The 18,836-nt window shown below is 42.4% G+C and overlaps 1 protein-coding gene across 4 annotated transcripts in view; it reads right to left on the bottom strand.

The window, feature by feature from the left end:
* GRAMD2B (GRAM domain containing 2B) overlaps positions 1 to 18,836 on the bottom strand; it is a 105,141-nt gene that overhangs the window by 7,068 nt on the left and 79,237 nt on the right. For 2 of the 4 annotated variants that reach the window (XM_036849263.1, XM_036849264.1), the window contains exons 2-11: positions 17,358 to 17,477; positions 13,959 to 14,070; positions 11,765 to 11,831; positions 10,685 to 10,788; positions 6,788 to 6,883; positions 4,831 to 4,902; positions 4,636 to 4,716; positions 1,953 to 2,064; positions 1,165 to 1,287; positions 469 to 556 (exon numbers count right to left, since the gene is read on the bottom strand). In XM_036849263.1, coding sequence (XP_036705158.1) covers positions 469 to 556; positions 1,165 to 1,287; positions 1,953 to 2,064; positions 4,636 to 4,716; positions 4,831 to 4,902; positions 6,788 to 6,883; positions 10,685 to 10,788; positions 11,765 to 11,831; positions 13,959 to 14,070; positions 17,358 to 17,477 — 975 coding nt within the window. Of the gene's footprint in view, positions 1 to 468; positions 557 to 1,164; positions 1,288 to 1,952; positions 2,065 to 4,635; positions 4,717 to 4,830; positions 4,903 to 6,787; positions 6,884 to 10,684; positions 10,789 to 11,764; positions 11,832 to 13,958; positions 14,073 to 14,172; positions 14,402 to 16,470; positions 16,512 to 17,357; positions 17,478 to 18,836 lie in introns of those variants that run through there. The other 2 variants (XM_036849267.1, XM_036849265.1) reach the window with 2 other exon arrangements.

Below are 18,836 nucleotides of genomic sequence, written 5' to 3'. Positions count from 1 at the left end.
CTAGAAGCTACAGGCTAGTTACAGGCTAGAAGCTGAGAGGGAACTTAAAAAAGTCAATGCCTAAGTTTTCAATAAAGGGGATGACATTTTCAAGTTGTTTGGGCCTCTATCCAGAGGACACGGGATAGATGGAAAAATAAACAACATGAACAAAGATGCTTCATAATTCAGGAAGCAATTTCCTAACTAAGAGTATCTACTCAGAACTTAGTCTTCTGCTGGATTTGGCATATTTTGCTTTTCCTTCCTTCCTTCTCACTATTTATTTAAATAAGAAGGGGATGAATATGAAAAGGTGACCTGAGTTTAAGAAAAAAGGTGTTGAAGTAGGAGACAAAAATGCCCCCCTAAAAGATTTGGGTCATATTAGAGGCAACTGAGATTCACAATGGCTCTTGGTAACGTGATGACATTATTCCTGTAGTGAAATGAATCATTAAGTCATTCATAATAAATACCCTTACTTACACAATTGCATAGAATATAAGAATATGGTGGAGAGTCGGACATTTCTGAGACTTTACTCTGGGTATGATTCCAATGGTTTCTGACTGACCTGTTGGGTGGAAAACAAAAAGCTTCTGTTTTAAAATGATAATACATCTCCTTTGCGCAGCAGTATCGCTATAGGGAAGAAGTACTTGAGAGACAGAATTATTTCCAGGTAATAAAAATCAGAGGAAATACTAACCAAAGCCTTTGCTTCTCATTTTAACCAGTAGTTACAATTCCTTCCCACATGTTGCATTCAATACATATCTATTGAGAGCCTTTTCTGTGCCAAGCATTGTGATGGAGTGACTGGTGAACAATACAGACCCCGTCCTTGATCTCCTACCAGTACAACTGGTAAGCAGTTATTATAATAATCAGTAAGTAATAATAAAATAACGTGAGTTTTACTGGTAATTTTTGAATCGCAATCTCAAAGTATTCAGAATAATGAAAGGTCTTCCACGAAGGCTGTTCACCTTTGTATGCCCCACAGTAAAGCATGGAACTGGGTACGGTTTGTTGAGTGAATAAATGAATTAACATGCCAAGACGTACAGCAGGAAGGGAGGGGGAGGGAATAGCAAAGGCAGTCATAAAGTGAAACGTGAGGGCCCTTTAAAAGTTACAGGCAGATGCCCACCCCTGCCCCCCAAATAATCCATTCCTTACCATGCCCAGGGAGACTCTTGGCTTTTCCTTCAGGCACTCTGTTCACAAGGGCATCTGCCCGAGTTGGTTTTGCTTCTCCCTTGGAGACATTCAGAACTGTCTGGGATTCTGTCACATGGAAATCTACCAAAATGAAACGGGGCTGGGTAAGCTTTCTCCCCAGTGCATTTAAACACACAGGATCAACCACAAAGCAAATCAATCCCTTAATATGTATAATGGCCAAAGAATATAAATGGATCTTCTTACAAGCTGGTTGAGTGGTTTGGGGATGAAATCCAATGTTGAAGCAAGTAAGAAATAAAATGATATAAGGGTAGTCTGTCCTTATCCCACTGACTCATGGGGACAATTCAGCTATAATAATTAATAATATTACTAAAGAAGAGGTAAGAAAATATTGCATGTTTCTGTCTTTCAACCACTCCAATATTATGTCTATTTAAGAGACTTTTTTTTTTTCTTTTTTGTCACACCATGTGGCTTGTGGGATCTTAGTTCCCCAACCAGGGATTGAACCTGGGCCCTCGGCAGTGAGAGCGTGGAGCCCTAACCATTGGACCGCCAGGGAATTCCCAAAGAGACATTTGTTAAATGCGTATTACCACATAGGCAATTCCTTTTCCTTGAACTTTCAAACTACCCTTTGTTTAGAGTCCCTTCCTAATTGTTAGCTCAGAAAGTGTGTTGTTTTTTGGTTGGATTTGGTTTTGGTTTTGGTTTTTGGTTAAGCTAAGGATGTTTTGTGGAGAATTAAATTTCAGTAAAGATACAAAAATCTCCCAGACCTCGAGAGTTCTCAGATTCAGGAGTCTGGGATCCAGAACTGCTGTATCCTTCCATGTCTTGCCTTCTTTGCCGTACCACTCCATCCAGATCTGAGAATTCATCGTTGAAATCCTGAAGGGAAATAATGAAATGAAGAGAGAGGCCCATTTTCCTTTATTCAACAGACAGGACTTTGTAACCTCTAGGCCTTTCACTTAGGCCTGACCTATAAAAAATGGAAAAGAAGGAATGATTACCCCGTACTACTGGGTTTCCTCAACAGATCACAGAGTATCTGGTTACTGATTTTTCTGGGCAGTTAGAATTCTGTTAACAAACAGTGGCCAACTCGTTTGAAACAACAAATGTCTAGGGAAAAAACTGGGATGCTGATGTTTGAAAAGCTTCTAGGGTAAAGCTAGAGAAGTCTCATTAGCATTTTGTAATGAGAAAAAGTGACCAAAACAGACATATACAAGACAAAAAAGTAGCTAGAAAGTTCTAGATGCATGTTCTAGATGCAGAGAAAGGTTTTCTCAAATTATAGTTTTAAAAAGGTATTGGAAATAGAAAAGGGAAAATGGCTTTAGCAAATTAGACACCGAAAGGAAAGTTTTAGCTTTTTTCTTCCCTCGAACAAATCAAAACAGGGTCAGTAACATTACTTCTAAATGACAAAAGGGTGAGAGAGGAGTGAGGAGTCGGGGGGAAAAAGCAGGCTGTTTTTACTGTGTATCCCACGTGTTCCCCAAAGTGCTTAGGAAATGAAGAGACAAGACGCGTAACTAAAATGTCTCGGTGAAGGTACAATTCGGTGAGCTTTTCACAATTTATTTAGCTGCCAAGTGAAGGAGAGGAGACATATCTTGTAAGCAAATTACCAGCCTTTCACCTTCAACTAGCTGCCTCTTGATCATTTCAATAGTCATTTCAATTTCATGCAAGAATTTATAGGGGAAGGAAAATTTTAAAATTCAAGTCTCCTCAATTTAATAATTATTAATTGAACACCCACTACGGGTCAGGCAGTATGCAAGGCTCCACACACATATGACTGCACCTGATCTTCACAGCCACGTCAGGAGCCTGGCATTTTACTGGATGAGGAAGCTGAGTCAGAGCAGTTAAAGAGCTTGCCCCATGCCATAGCTCAGCTGGGTGGAACCCAGATTTGAAACCATGGTTGAGGGATTCCAAATCATTAAGTGTTTCATTCTATTTTGTACTGTTTCTCACTATTTTTTAAGGTAGATTTTTTTTTAAAAAATTGGGATAAAATTCACCAGTTTAAGTATACAATGTAGTGGTTTTGAGAATAATTACACTGTCGTACAACCATCACCACTGTCTTATTTCACAATACGTCCATCTCCCCCCAGAAGGAAACCCTTTACCCGTTAGCAGTCACTCCCAATCCCGTCCCTTGGCAACCACTAATGCATTTTCTGCCCATATGGATTTGTCTATTCTGGACATTTCATATACATGGAATCATACAACATGTGGCCTTCTGTGTCTGCCTTCTTCTACTTAGCATAATGTGTTCAAGGTTCGTCCATGTTGTATTATATATCAGTAGTCCTTCATTTTTATGGTCAAATAATATTTCACTGTATGGATATATTACATTTTATTTATCCATTTATCAGCTGATGGCTATCAGGGTTGCTTCCACATCTTGGCTATGATGTATAATGCAGCTATGAACATTCTGGTTTAAGTCTTTGTGTGAACACGTTTTCAATCCCTGTACTTTTTAACAGCTCTCAAAACAAAAAAAAGATTTGTAGGGCTTCCCTGGTGGCACAGTGGTTAGGAATCCACCTGCCAATGCGACAAGAGAAGCCACCGCAATGAGGAGCCCACGCACCACAACGAAGAGTAGCCCCCACTTGCCGCAACTAGACAAGGCCTGTGCGCAGCGACGAAGACCCAACGCGGCCAAAAATAAATAAATAAAGTTAAAAAAAAAAATTGTAGATGTTGAAACTCTGGGCTCATACCGCTTCACCAAAGGTATTAAAATTAACGATTATCAATTTGGGAACAACCATTTGAACAACACGGCTAGGACTCTCTTGGGCTTGCATGATACCATCACAGGTACAAATCTTGTACAAATCGGGGGAGCTACTTCCCGTTCGAGATTTACTCTGTAGTCAGAAAGTTTAAGGGAATCAAAGAATCTCTACCTCTTGGGCATTACAGCTTTCTTCTTTTACAGTTATTTCTGGGTATCCCTCATCTTCTCTACTAAGCTGTAAAGACTTTGAAGGCAAGAACTAGTTTTGATTTTTCCTGGTGTCCTTATGGGTACACTAGCATGGTGCCTTGATCATAGAAGGCATTCAACGACTTGTGGGATGAATCATGCCCTACCTAAATAGACTGGTGAATCCCTCTAAAACAACACTGACAAACAGAGCAAGATTTGCTGAATACCTCCATGGACCAGTAACTGGCTAAAACAGTGCACTATCATGTTTCTTTTCTTTTGCAGGATGACTCTTCAATTACCTGAAAAAGTTGATGACCTCCTATGGTCTCCTCTTCTTCAGGACAGAAATGCCCTGTTTCTTCAACTTTGCCTCCAATACTGTGGCCCTAAGTTCCTCCCGCACCCTGGTCATGGTGTAAGGAGAAGTGTGATTGTGGGACCTACTCACTTTCTTTTGCATTTAGATAGTTATGTAGGCAACTCACCAGAGGCAGAGATGAAGGGCGGTCTGCCTGGAAACTGTTTTCAAGAGAAGATGGATTGGGACTGTTGCCAACACTTGTAGTCTGAAATTATCGAAACAAAATTACTTTTACAAAATGAAAAAACCAGATCAACTACAAAACCATAAGAAATACAGAAGAGAGACAGCAATTGAGGCTCAGAGATGTTGTACTCACTTCTAAGTGTCCACACACAGATTTTAGTAGTTTGTAAGTTGAATCTCTGGAGAGTAAGGAGACAAATATGTACTGAAAAACAAAATAATAATTATTTAATTATTAACAGATACCGCTCGACTAGAAGTGAGTGTTCAGAGTTAAAATATTTATCTGTATATTTTTTCATTTTCAAACACCATAGACTATATTCTATACCGAGTCTATATTCTTATTCCGCTCAACCACACATTTGGTTTTTATTCCATTCCCGGAATAAAGTGAATATATTCTCCCACAATAGCAACAAAACTCTCAAACCCAACTTAAATAATACAGAAATGTAGAGCAAAATGAAAGCTCCGGTGCTCTGACATAGGTGCCCCAAACAAGCATGGATGGAAAAGACCTGGATAGTAAAGAAAGGCCAGTTGTATTCGCCAGGTCCTCTTTTAAGCCTCTCTCCCTCCCTTCCCCGTCCCCCTTTTAGAAGGTATTTAACAATTCCCAAGGGTCTGCTTTCTCTGCTCTGACCTAGATTTCCATTGAAAATGTCCCAGCCACTCTAAAAGGCTCATTCTTTTTCAAGCCACTTCCAGATTCTTTCTTGTACAAATATGGAGATTTTTCTGGTGAATGCTTATAAGTAAGATATGGGAAAGAAGTCAAGTCAGAGCTAGACAAGTAATTTGGAGACAAATAACACAAGAAAAAATGATTTTACCATAAACCACACGTTGAGAAATAAAAAAGTTCACACTTTTTCGATCTATTTGAGCCATAGCATCTTTTCACACCCCCTTTCCAAAGTTTGTGATTACCCTCTCTTGCATTCCCATGAGAGAACCTGATATACTTTCCAAGCAAATACTGTATTCCAAAGTAGTTAACATTACGGGTTCTGGCATTAGACAGATCGGGTTGCAAATTCTGGCTCTGTTACCTACCAAGTGGGTGACACTGGGCAAACTCTTAGTTTCAGTTTTCTTAACAGCCCCCAACCCTTACAGTATGGTAGTGTGGAATAAACGTGTAAATATAAGGAAAGCATTTTGTGTACGCCTGGCAAGAAGTACCTGATGCTTGTTAGCCATTCGTATTAAAAAAAAAAAAAAAATCTAGAAACAGATATTAACATATTTCCTAGCTCATCAGAATAGCCTCTTTTAATCTTTCCTTCTTTCTCCTTCCCCCTTTAAGTTATTCAGTATGATCAGAAATGAAATGTAGCTTTTATGCTTTCATAAAAATAGTAGGTAAAATATTAAAAAAGAATTAAGTGAAACATGAATAACCAAACCATTCTACTCTCTCTCTCCTGCCAAGGTGAAACACCCATCGCTCTCCATGCAAATATTTCAGGTTGCCCATGTCTGGGATAGCCCAAGTCAATGACAGCTCCAGAACTTCTGTATTGAAGAGGGGTAGTTAAGGCAACCTGGAGGCAAAGAGGGCCTAGGAACTGGTCCTCAAGCTGAACTTGAATAGCAAGCCCGTTTTATGTCTTTAGGTTGGCTCTGGGGAGGCATCAATGGAGGTTATGGGGAGGCTGGCCAACCCCACCCCAGGGACTCCTCATATCGCCCTGCCACACCCTGTGAATAAGGTGGTGGAGATGGTGGCGTTTTAAATAATAATAAAGAAATGAAATATAACCCTGTAGCCTGACCTGACCTAATAGATGTTAGGGAAAAGGAAGTTGGGAAAGAATTTTACTTTTTTGACTTTGGTCAAGTAAGTATAATGAAGTCAGCAGGAAATTCAAAATTGGCAACTATTACATTAGAATAAATCACCTTGTCAGGGGAAATAACACTACACAAATGTCTAAAGGCTGTGATTTCAAAAATTAGTCTTACAGAGTAACTCCTGATTCATGGTATTATGGTTCAGGGTCTTGGTCCTCCGCAAGAAGCCCCTAAGGCAATGAAACCCAGAGTAGGACAAAGCAAGGTGCCCGCACCTGCTGCGTACTCACCCTGTCTGTGACAGTCGCTATAATCAGGGCATTTGGCACCAGAAGGGCAGTTTTGGTTTTCTTTATCAGGGTTACCGAGAAAGCCGGAATAGAGATCTGAAACAGAATCACTGAGTTAACATGGGTTCAGGCTTCACAGAGCAGCACTCCACATCTTCATGTTAAAGGAAAAAGAAAAAATGATAAAACCAGCAGCAAGCTCTCCAGCCTCCGTGAAGAAAAGTGAATCTTAGAAGAGTGTCACCGAGATCTCAGCGTGGTATTTACAAAGCTGGAGGGTAAATCTGGACCATCAAGTCTACAGAAGGGTTTGGTGGGAAACCTGGGACAAGCAAATAGAATGCAAAATGTACAGCCATTTTAAAGGTAATCCCAAGGCTCTAAAGAAGTTACCTGCTTGTGGTCATCTACTTTGAGCTCATCTCCACACACCCTGCTCTTTTCTGTCCTTAGGGAAAAAGGCTGAAAAGCACTGGTATAGTAGACCCATTTTTGAACAGGAAGTCTGGGGCCTGAATTCTCAGTTCTATTACTATCCACATGACTTATTCAACCTTGTAAGCTATCCTTTCTTGGCCTTGGTTTCCTGACTTATAAAATAGAGACAGTCTTACCTATTTCCCAGGATTTTCTGTGGATTAAATGAGATAATAGATGGAAAATGCCTAGCACTCAATAAAAATGTCATTCATTTCTTTTTTTTTTGTCATTCATTTCTTCATCTGTCTCATAAAAAAGAGGATGGGTGAAATACAAGCACTCTTAAGTTCTTTTCTGGCTCAAACAATAAAGAATAACAACAATGACAATTACAGCAGCTACCATTATCAATACCTATTTACCAGATGACAATTTCACTTAAGTATGACAGTCCTATAATGTAGACATTCTAAGAGATAAGGATGTTTGTTTAGAGAGGTATATGACTTTCTCAAGGTCATAAATGAGTTACAAAGATAGAATTTGAACCAATCTGATCCAAAATAGGGGTTCTTTTTCATACAAGGTACTGCAAGAATGTACCAGATGCTGCGAAGAATAGTAGATGTTCCTGATATTTTTATGTTACAGCCCTTCAACCAGGTTTGATCTCAAAGGAAAATGGATCACATCACTTTGATCCCTGAAAAGAGAGTCACCCCCACTCCTGGTAAAAAGAAAAGGGCCTGAATCCCTCCACAGGTGCACACACTCAACGTGAACATACATTTTGTAAAAACGCTTCACATATTCTGAAAGAGATCAACAAGGTTAGTGGGGAAGAGGAGGGGCTTATGTTAGTACTGCCAGCTTGAAGGACCAAAACTAAGCTTTCAATTTTCTTATATTTTAACTTAGAAAGTTTGCGTTCATATTTAGGTTTATGAGATGGAGTTGTTCTACTGCCCCTCCAAGTTCCTGATGGGAAGACTATGAAGAATGAGGGGCTAATCTAAATTAGACACTAAAGAAAAAAAACTATTTTGCCAAAAACTCTACCCACAAAACTTTTGAAGTTGGGGAGATAATTCAGAAGTGATAAATTGGGATTACTTTGGGAAAAAGAATTTAAGATCTTCCAAGATAGATGATGATATAAAAATGGTCTAATTTCGTTTCTCAGCAGCAACACAAACACACAGTGATAAGGGGCTATAAATTTGGATTTTTGCAGAATGTAAGGCATGGAACACCCTTAAGAAGGAGTTTCACTCAATTGCTTCATGAGTATAAGTGACTAGATAACATCTGAGAAATAAAGCATGAATCACTTCTCTGTTTGAGCCTAGATGCAACGTGCATATACATGCCTTTAATTTTACTAGCATCTAAAAATACACACAGGCTGAGGAAAAGGTTCTGATTAAGGTTACACTTTAGGGTGCTTAGAAAATTCCCCTTCCTAGAGCAGATTGCTTGCTTGCTTTTAGTTCACATTGGATCATGTTGGACCAAGGTCCGTTGGCAGTGAGCAAATTCTGCCGCAGAGCTGAAGCCCACATCTCCTTGACACCATCCTCAGTGGGTAAGGAATGTGCAAGTCACTATCATGGTTCTTATCTTCCCACCCCCTCTTGTCTCTTAGATTAGATACAGCACATGCAAAAGCAATCCCACATGTCCTTGTCTTTAAAAAACCAGGTCACTCCTTTTAGCTTTTTTTGGTCAGTTCTTTCTTAGGTAGAGATAGGATTTTGAAACCATTGCTAGAATCATATTGGCTTGAAATCACTTACTGGCTTTGTGAATTCCCCATCCTTTAACAAAGGCTAATTTTTTAAAAAAATTATTTATTTTTTGGCTGTGTTGGGTCTTCGTTGCTGCGTGTGGGCTTTCTCTAGTCGCGGAGAGCGGGGGCTACTCTTACTTGCGGTGTACGGGTTTCTCATTGTCGTGGCTTCTCTTGTTGCGGAGCATGGGCTGTAGGCATGCGGGCTTCAGTAGTTGCAGCTCACGGGCTCAGTAGATGTGGCTCGCGGGCCCTAGAGCGCAGGCTCAGTAGTTGTGGTGCACGGGCTTAGTTGCTCCACAGCATGTGGGATCTTCCTGGTCCAAGGCTCGAACCGTGTCCCCTGCATTGGCAGGCGGGTTCTTAACCACTGCGCCACCAGGGAAGCCTGAGGCTAATTCTTTGTTCACTACTGTTTTCAACCCCTGCTGCTTTGGTCAGAGGTGTTGGCTCTCTCTATTCCTGAGAATTATCTTTATCCCACGGAACTGGAGATCAGTACTACCTAGTTCCCTTCCCCACTCCATGAACAAGTGCTTATAATCCAGAAATCTAGAAATATGGTGCAATACTATTCAATATTGCTTTGCATTATACTGATTCAAATAATACTGTGAATCTAAACTATGTTTATCTAAACTCTATACAATAAAAATTACATGTTTGATGTTAGTCTGCTGACTCAAAACCAAAATAAAGAACTTCCATTATATTTGTTAAGTGGTCTTTACTTATAAGACTGCCAGTGGCTTTAGGGAGAATATTTAAATAAAACATATCTACCAGTCAAAACAAAAGGAGTTTTTAATCAGCAACTTCAAGAGTATAAAAGCTGCTTATTCATAATCATGAATCAGAATGATTAAAAACTCACTGAGGTCACGCAAACCCCAGGTGTTTCTCTGACACCTTGTTCTGGTGGCCTGACTGAACTGTGTGATGTGACATCACAGCTCAAAGGGAAAGAATGTCAGTAGGATGGAATTAGTTTTTTCCTTCTCAGGCCAAAGTCCCAAGGGCCTCGTTTTAGAAGGTGATGCCCTGGGAAAACTGCCAACTTCTTCAGGCTATTCTCCTTAATGGCTCAGGTATCATGGGCCTCTGCTCCCCCAAATCTGTGTTTAGTGAGAAGGAAAAGATGTCAGTGTTCACCGGGGATTGTGGGTATGTGACTCCCCCAGACTAGGCCTAAAATGCTCCAAATCCTGCTCATTTTGTGCTGGTGACAAAGTGAGCTCTAATAAGTATCTTATTTATAGGTCTGTTTGCCTAGATATCTCTGATGGTAACTGTGTGAATATGGTGTAAAATTCAAATTTCTTTAAAGAATTGTTTTGGGTTGAATGTATGTCTTTGAAACAAATTATGACACATTCTCCATATGAAGAACTTTGAGAGTGTACTGGTGACATCTTGGTAAAAAGGATTTAAGGTAGGATTGTGGGAGATATATATATATATATATATAAGGAAATGAATGAGAGAGTGCTATTTAGGGAAAAAGGGAAGTTCGTGTTATCTAGAGGCATTTAGAACCTGTAGTATTTGGAACTACAGTAAAGGAAACTTGGTATAAAGGAATAATAATGACACAAATATTTATAGACATTGCTACATTTAAAACAATTAATAGTCACAATATATAAGAAAATGCAGGATTAGCTTTCTTTTTGAAAAATTATACCAACCTTAGTGTCTTTTCCAAAGACCTTGGAATGAAAACAAATCCAGTTTTCTGATACAAAGAGCTTCCCTTGGTATAAGATTTCTTTCTGTAGAGCACAGGTAAAACCTGGGAAAATATATACAGGTATAATATATATACATATATACATCTAAATATATACATCTAAATATATACATCATTTAGAATTTCCATTTAAAATGAAAACTGTGTATATATGCTGGTGACTCAGAGATGGGCAGAGATAATACACTCACATGCTCAAAAGATCTCTCACCTCTTTTTCAGTCATCTTTAGTGGAATAAAGCTATGGAGATGAGAGTTTGTTTTTTAATTCCAAGTCTTACAGACTTCAGTGTAAACATCAAAATGGAAAGGCAAGTCTATCATTGCAGATGAGGGTTCAAGAATGGTGTTTCAAAAATCTCCTCTCTTTGGGAAGGTGTGTCATCCTTGTGCTAATGTTGGCACTGCTGCCCTTTCTTCCCTGGGATGGTCACTAATGACTCTTTTTGAAATAGATGGTCTCATCGTGGGGAGAGCACATGACCCACACCTTCCTGTTTGGAGATGGTGGGAGGAAGGCAGCATGCTGCCTTAGCATTTGTGTACTGAGGGAAGCTGGAATGGAACCCTGGGCCCCAGATGCACTCAGCAGAGTGGAGCAGGTGCTGAACGTCGTGCTGGGCCAGGTGTTTAGGTGTGACCACTGAGCCCTGCACAGCACAGGGGCTGACATGTCTGTCCACCTAGGTCTGTGTTGTCTTCTTCTAGTGGCCTCTCTTGCTCTGGTCTTGTAATCTTAAAACTCAGCACGATCCAATCACAACACATTTCAGCAGTGAGTATGCAAGGCGAGGATATTCTGGAATCCCCTTGGATGGTTCCATATCACGTGGAGGAGGTCACTTTCCCATTCTACTCCCTTATCTTTCAAGGTGCTGGGTGAAAGCTGAGTGAGGTTGGTGTTATTGTTACACCATGACTTTCAGAAACCTATTCCCCTTGGTGATTCAGTCCCCAGACTCTTTCTCCCCCCAAACCAATTAGCATCTTTTCAAAGTCAACCAGGTCAGAACTTACTTTGCCTCAGGGGTTCCTCAGTGGGGACATCCAGAAACAGCTTGTGGAAGTGTATGTTTGCCTTGTCCTACAAGGACGACAAAACACAGGCATCACCGCTCGTGCTCTTCTTCTCAAACATCACGAATTTTAACTTCAATCTAAATTATGTAACAAATCTCCCCACCCTTAATAGAGAATCTTAGGAGTTCATTCTCCCTGATCTTAGAGTCCCCAACACAACCCTTCAGAGAAAAACAGTGGAAGGCAGGGCGCAAAGGTTTCATTTTCCAACAAGATTGGTGACTTGCTGACTGGACATAAAGATATCTATAATCGTGAAGTAGCTGGTGGTCAGCCTTCTGCAGAAGTGGCTGGACAAGGATGTTCCGAATAAGAAATGAGATAAATTCTAACAAATCTCACCAGGTAGTGGATCCCAGGGCACTAAAGATCCCAGTGAGTACTCTCAGAAGAGGGTAGTGGCTAAAAGCCCTGTATCAGATTACCCTGAGTTTAAGTTTTAGCTGCACCTCTTCTATGGCACGTGATCCTGGCCTAGTTACTTAACCTCTCTGGGCCAGTTTTCTCTTCTGTGCCAGTACCTGCCTCAGAGGGATGCCGTAAGGCTTAAACGGGGTAATACATCTCCAGGACTGGCTACCTGGTTTGTCACTGTGACTGTTACTGTTGTGAAGGCGTTTCCTTAACCAGTGTCAGGGGGAGGTGACAAGTAGGATTTCACACAAAAGACTTAACTCTCCAGGGCGGTAGAAGGCCCAAGAGTCTGAAATGCTGCAAATCACTTCATTTTCATCTGTTTCCAGTTGTGACAACAATGTATAGATAACAATTTACAGTTTGTAAAATGCTTTCACAAAACACCACTCCCAGCCCCACAGTAACCTGGGAACTGATGTCAGTTCAGGACCCTGTGCCTCAGGGATTCTGAGTGACTTAACTGGCTCCACACAGCTACTAAGAGGTACAGCTGGGTCCGCCAACCACAGGACCACTTTTCTTCAAAAGCATCCTAGCAGGCAGAGTCTTATGAGCGGAACAGAGAGATACCACAGGTTGGCCCTTGATGATGCATTATCCAAACTAGGAGTAGTCTCAATGGCAGAAATGGCCCTACTATCGCCATAAAGAAGAGCTTCAGACAGGTCATGCGTATGATGGATGGTCCCCTCAAGTCAACTCGTTTATAGATGAACACCTCACATAAAGTAGGTTAGCTCATGCTGCTTCCTTGGAGTACATCTTGCATCCAGAAAGTTTCCTTGATTAAAGCTAGGTGTTCTATCAGTGCTTTGCCGAGATCTTCTTTCTAATGGCTACAGTGAGCATTGGTTGCATGCTTGATTTAAAAATATCCTGGGCCATGGAGTCTTCAAAAATGTGAAATTAATAAAAATAAAATTTAAAAAAAGGTAGGGACTGATCTAAATTAAAGGTGACATGACAAATAAATGCAATGCATGGCTCAACTGAATTCTAGAGAGGGGGGAGCAAAAGATCTTTATAAAGGACATTCACTACTGGGACAATTGTGGAAATCGAAAATGGATTTTATATTAGTAATATTTTTGTATATTTACTATTTAGTTAAATTTCTTGGGTGAGCCAACAGTTTCTTGTTCTAGTTCTCAGTAGACACATATTCAAGTATTTTAGGAGTGAAGTGTCAAAAAAAACCCAAACTGTTGGCCCCAGTAAGTATGTCATACTCTATGACACAGAACTGGGCTTTGTTACCCATCTGGGTGTATTTTGGAGCAGACCCCAAATTGCTTCCAAAGAAGAATCATGACCCTGTTCCCAGGTTTTCCTCCTCCTTGTGCAGCTGGGAAGCCTTCTATTCACACAGGTGCCTTATCACACTCTTTAATTGTAGTGCAAGGATGTCACACCTCTCCTGGTCTCCGCTAATTATTAGACAAGCACATGGCTCTGGGTTGGCCCCTGCTCTCTGGGCACTTGTCAGAGTGAGGGGTCACAGAGCAGTACTCACTGCCCCTCTGCATGTGCTGCATGGTCAGCTGTGAAATATAATGTTGATGAAAGCTCGCCTGAGGGAACTGCAGCCGGTCCTTTCTTCCTGATTCTCTAAAATCTGTGCCTACCTTAGTCCTGACCCTTGCGTTCCCTCTTCCCATTGGCTTCAATGCTTCTGTTGCCCTCTGAGACAATACACATTTCATTCCCAAATTACCTGGCTGGAAGATGAGAACTTTTTCCTTTCAGTCTTAGTGTCATTCTTGCTTTCTGTTTTACAGTCGTTCTTCTCACTTGCTAAAGAGGCACCATCAAAACTGGATTTTGACCTGAGGAAAGAAAATCCAAGAAGTCCGTAAGATGAAGTTTTTACGCTACCGTTAATTGTATACTATACAATGTAATACATCTTGATTATTATACCAGCTCACAAGAAAGCCAGACATTGATTTTTCTCTTCTAGACATCGATAATCCCTCAGGACTCTAAGGACATGGTGTGGGAGACGGGGTGATTCCAGCAGGCTGGGATCCCAAACTGAAGAAACCATACCTTATGGAAGGGAGAAGTATTGATTGAGCTGTGAAAGTAATTATATCATCTCAAAAGTATTTTAAGCAGTATAAAGAGGAGTATTGGAGGCTGATTATTGAAACTGCAGCTATAGTTCAATCCAGAATTCTATGAATACTTAACAAGTGTTAATTGAGTGAGGCGTAATGTTAAATGCCTCGGGGCACACAAGACAGCCCCTATCCTTAAGGAGCCTGTGCGCATATCAAGCATCTTTTTAAAAAGGCAGTACATGATGTAGCATCAAAACAATACATATCATAGGCGTTAGGAGGCGGTATAGAGACAGTTAAGTCCAACAGGAGGTAAGAGAAGAGACCAGCAGGTCTATGAGGGTTTAATACACTGGGCCTAACAGGATTAGCAGGAATTGGGTATGAGGAAAAGAGAGACAGAACATCCCAGAGTGGGAAAATAGAAGTGAAATCAGGATAAAAAAAGAACATGTTTGGGGGACTTCCCCGATGGCACAGTGGTTAAGAATCTGCCTGCCAATGCAGGGGACACGGGTTCGAGCCCTGGTCCAGGAAGATCCCACATGCTGTGGAGCAACTAAGCCCGTGTGCCACAACTACTTAGCCTGCACCCTAGGTCCTGCAAGCCATAACTACTGAGCCCACACACCACAGCTACTGAAGCCCATGCACCCTAGAGCACATATGCTGCAACTACTGAGCCCACACACTGCAAGTTCTGAACCCACGTGCTGCAACTACTGAAGCCTGTGCACCTAGAGCCTGTGCTCCGCAACAAGAGAAGCCATCACAATGAGAAGCCCATGCACTGGAACAAAGAATAGCCCCCCACTTGCCACAACTAGAGGAAGCCCACGTGCAGCAACGAAGACCCAATGCAGCCAAAAATAAATAAATAAATAACTCTATAAAAAAAAAAAAAAACATGTTTGGAAGTCCTTCCTTTGTTCACATAAGGGCAGAGGTCAGAGCTCCCGGATTTCTTTCCAAGGTGATTCTAGTCCTGGCTCTTCATTTGAGTAGAATTTGCATCTTCAACCGAACGGCGAAACCCAGCCATTTCAAAGCAGAATGCATGCATGATTTTTAGAGGTATACACATGAAAAAAATTTGTGATACAATTATGTAGATTTTTTTCTGTTTATTGGGGGAAAAAAATGGCACATGAAATTCATGATTCCACGATAGGATTCTTTAGAATGAGGCTCAGTTAAAATAATGTTTGGTTCAAAGTGAATTTAAGAAGACTCTTAAGCAATCTGGGTGGCCTATGGGTGTGACAGAGGGACAGAAATGAAATTAGAGAGACTTTGGACTCTGGCTTTCTCAGCTGTGAAGAGACTGACTATGTGATGTCCCAGGCCTCTGCTACCCGCAACAGTTCTGAGTCCACAGTGCTCAAACCAGAGGCAAAATATCTCTCATCAATTCAAGGCACAGAGATTTGGATTCAGTTACTGGCCATTGAACCACTTCACAGATATAAATTTCTTTAGAATTCTAGGAATTATTTTTTTAAAAAAACTATGAGTAGACATTTGTACTCTACTTGAAAATAAAATTGTTTTTACAAATGTCAAATCACCTATTATTTATACTAGCCGCTAATCCTTGATGATTTCAAGAGGCACAAGCAGAAGGGCTTGTCTGCACAGCATTGGCTCTGAGGGAGGGGTGGGAGGCATGCTTATTTACATGCCTTATTTCTTTGTGTCTTTTCGACTGTGTTAGTCTCACTTCATACAGATGACTATGAGCAGGACCTGAAACCTAGTGCAAAAAATTTTTATTCAAAAATTCAGAATTGCCAGACAGTGAGAGCAGAGCCTTCAACCAAGCGCAGGACTCTCTGCAGCCACACAGATAACACACTGGTGAAGTTGAACAAGCATGCCCTCATGATGTGTGTTATTCTCATCTGAAGCCTGGGGAAGGTGGAGTTACATGTGCAGTGCATTCAGAGCACCTGCAGTAGCCAGTCAATAGTGGTGAAAGATACAAGAAACAACAGGCTTGGTGCCTTTGTTTGGTAAGTGAGGCAGGATGCTCTGACAGGAAACGGCTATAGAAAGAACGGTTAAAAGTGAGATGCATCAAAACAGTCATGCAGAAAAGATGGAGACAGAATTGGGAGTGATAGTCAGAATACAAAAATCTGGGGGCAGAGTGAAGACTTATGCTTGGTCCTGAGTGAGGTATAGATTTGCAGAGAAGCCGTGGGCTGGGTAGCCAGGAAGGAAAGGAAAAGCAGGAGTTATTTAATCATCCTTTAGCAGAGGAAAAAAGACGTAGAAGGTAGCAGTTCTGACAGTTCTAATACGGGGAGGAGAGCTATTACTCCTCCACTTGGTGTGGATAAATGGCCACAGTTACCTGTAATTGATCACTGGCTTAACCATTCTCTTTTAAGGGCAGAAAAGCAACTCGAAGTTCCTACTTCTTCCTTCCATGTGAAAGAAAGCACATAACTGGTGCCCCTGAGAGTGATGGGGACCAGAGCTCCACATCTCAAACCGCCTGTCCCCTCACAGCCCCACGACCAAACTGAGCCCGGCTTCCAGCACCGGCCCCAGGAAATGGGCAGCCCAGGGAGATGTGCACACCCCACCCGGGGATCCCAGGCAGGGTTTCCCTCCGCTCTTTTCCGTGGCTGCCAGGAAAGTGAGACAGCAGGTGTGCACACCCACAGGCCGAGCAGACAATCCAGCCTGGGCGGCCTCAGCAGCCCTGGCAGCCTTTCCAGGTGCTTCTAACTCCCTGCCAGAGAGGGGCCCACCCCGGCTTTATCATGTAGCAAAATCAGTGCTTTCAGAAAGGGGCAGACATTCTGCAGAAGGCTGGAGTGGGAAGGAGAAGAGAGGCTGGTGGGAAGAGCTGAGAAAGGAAGGCAGGTGCCAGTGCCTGGATATCAAGGAAAAACACCCCACTTCTTTCTCAGGGGTGTCATCTGCTTGTAGGAGATCTTCACTCTTAACCATCACCATAAAACTGGAAACACCAGCTCCTCCCAGCAACCCCTCCTCCCCGAAAGGCCGAAAGAACAGAGAGAGTCAAGGTGAGGACTCACCGCAGGGAAATGATTCTCTTCTGGTCTGCGGACTCGGCCTCGCTGCACGGAGCAGGGGACAGGGCTGCTGGCGCCCTGCAGACCTTCTTTTTCTCCTCCACACCGTTCTCAGCCTCTGAGCTGGAGAAGAGAAAACACTTCACCTTAGATATCCAGAGTGGGGAGGAGGGAAAAACGATGACGTGACCTCGCTTTCTGGAGAGTGGAATGATCTTCAATGCCCGGGACTGGCTGAAGTCAACAAGGACAGCGGTGCCCTTTCCATCCCTCCATTCTACCCCCTCAGCTGGTGCCCCAGGGGGTGGAGCTCCGGGTCCTGCCTGCTTCAGATACACGTGCAGGTTTATGTGCAGGTAAATGTGCGACTTTGCAGGGACTCGCCGGCTCCCGGGTATGCGGCCCGTGGGCCCTGCGTGCTGCCTGGCTCTGCCCAGCCCAGCATGGAGGTGGAAGATCACCCAGAGGCTGGGAGGGCCCCTGACCTGTGCACGAGCTCAAGCGCGGCCTCCTGCCAGCTGTGAGCCTTTCTGCTGGGCGCTCCCACCCCGTTTGTTTGCACTTACGTCACTTATCATCTTTCGTTGTAGTTATATAGGTCCTGGTTTGGGTGCTTGCTAACTTCACCAAGCGCTTCTCTCAGCAATTACACCCTCTACTCCGCACCACCACCCAGGCTAGGTAGGAATTATTACTCCCATTTCACAGACTAGGAATCTGAGGCTCTCACATAGTGAATTTCTTGCCCGAGTTTGCAGAACTAGTACCTGTCTGAGTTGGGATTCAAACTCAGGTCTGTCCATCTGGGAGGCCTTTGTGTACATGCCCATTCTCATATTTTCTTTCTTCGCCTCCATCCACCCCCCAGCCATGCATCTATCCTCCGAGCCCTTTTACTAGCTCTTCAGTGTGGGAGCCACAGGCTGGGGAGAAGAATCTCATTGATTTTTATACTGACCATGAGGTCTAGGATAGTGCTGGTATATAATCGCACTCAGTAGGCTTTTGGAAAACTAGGTCTGAACTTGGTGAAAAAGGGAGTAGAGGGGACAGTAAGTCAGAGGGTCAGAACGCTGAACCATTAACAGATGGAGGACGGCCAGTGCGGTGGACACAGGTGAGCTCCCTCAGTCTCGGGATCAGGGGAAACCATTTCAACATGGGAGGAGAGGAAGGAATGTGGCCAGGGAGAACACAAGGTGGTAGCATGGATCAGACCTTCTTTGGTGTCAGCCTACACAGCAGAGGACTCACAAAACATACTTCTAGACCATGAGAACTCCACGGTGGCTGAGTGTAAAGGAAGACAGCATTGCTGTGACAGTTTAGCTAATTTTAATCCTAACTTACCACCCATTTGGTATCTTCACCTGCAAAAAACCTCGCAGGCAGGAAATGTTATTGGTTACTTGAACCTTTGTGGTTGCTTGCTTACCACTTTTCACAGCGCATGGAAATCCCAGCCCACATTGGGAGTCCTAT

This window comes from Balaenoptera musculus, chromosome 3 (assembly GCF_009873245.2).
Source record: "Balaenoptera musculus isolate JJ_BM4_2016_0621 chromosome 3, mBalMus1.pri.v3, whole genome shotgun sequence".
Classification (NCBI taxonomy): Eukaryota; Metazoa; Chordata; class Mammalia; order Artiodactyla; family Balaenopteridae; genus Balaenoptera; species Balaenoptera musculus.
This window is presented reverse-complemented; position numbering and strand designations above follow the sequence as displayed.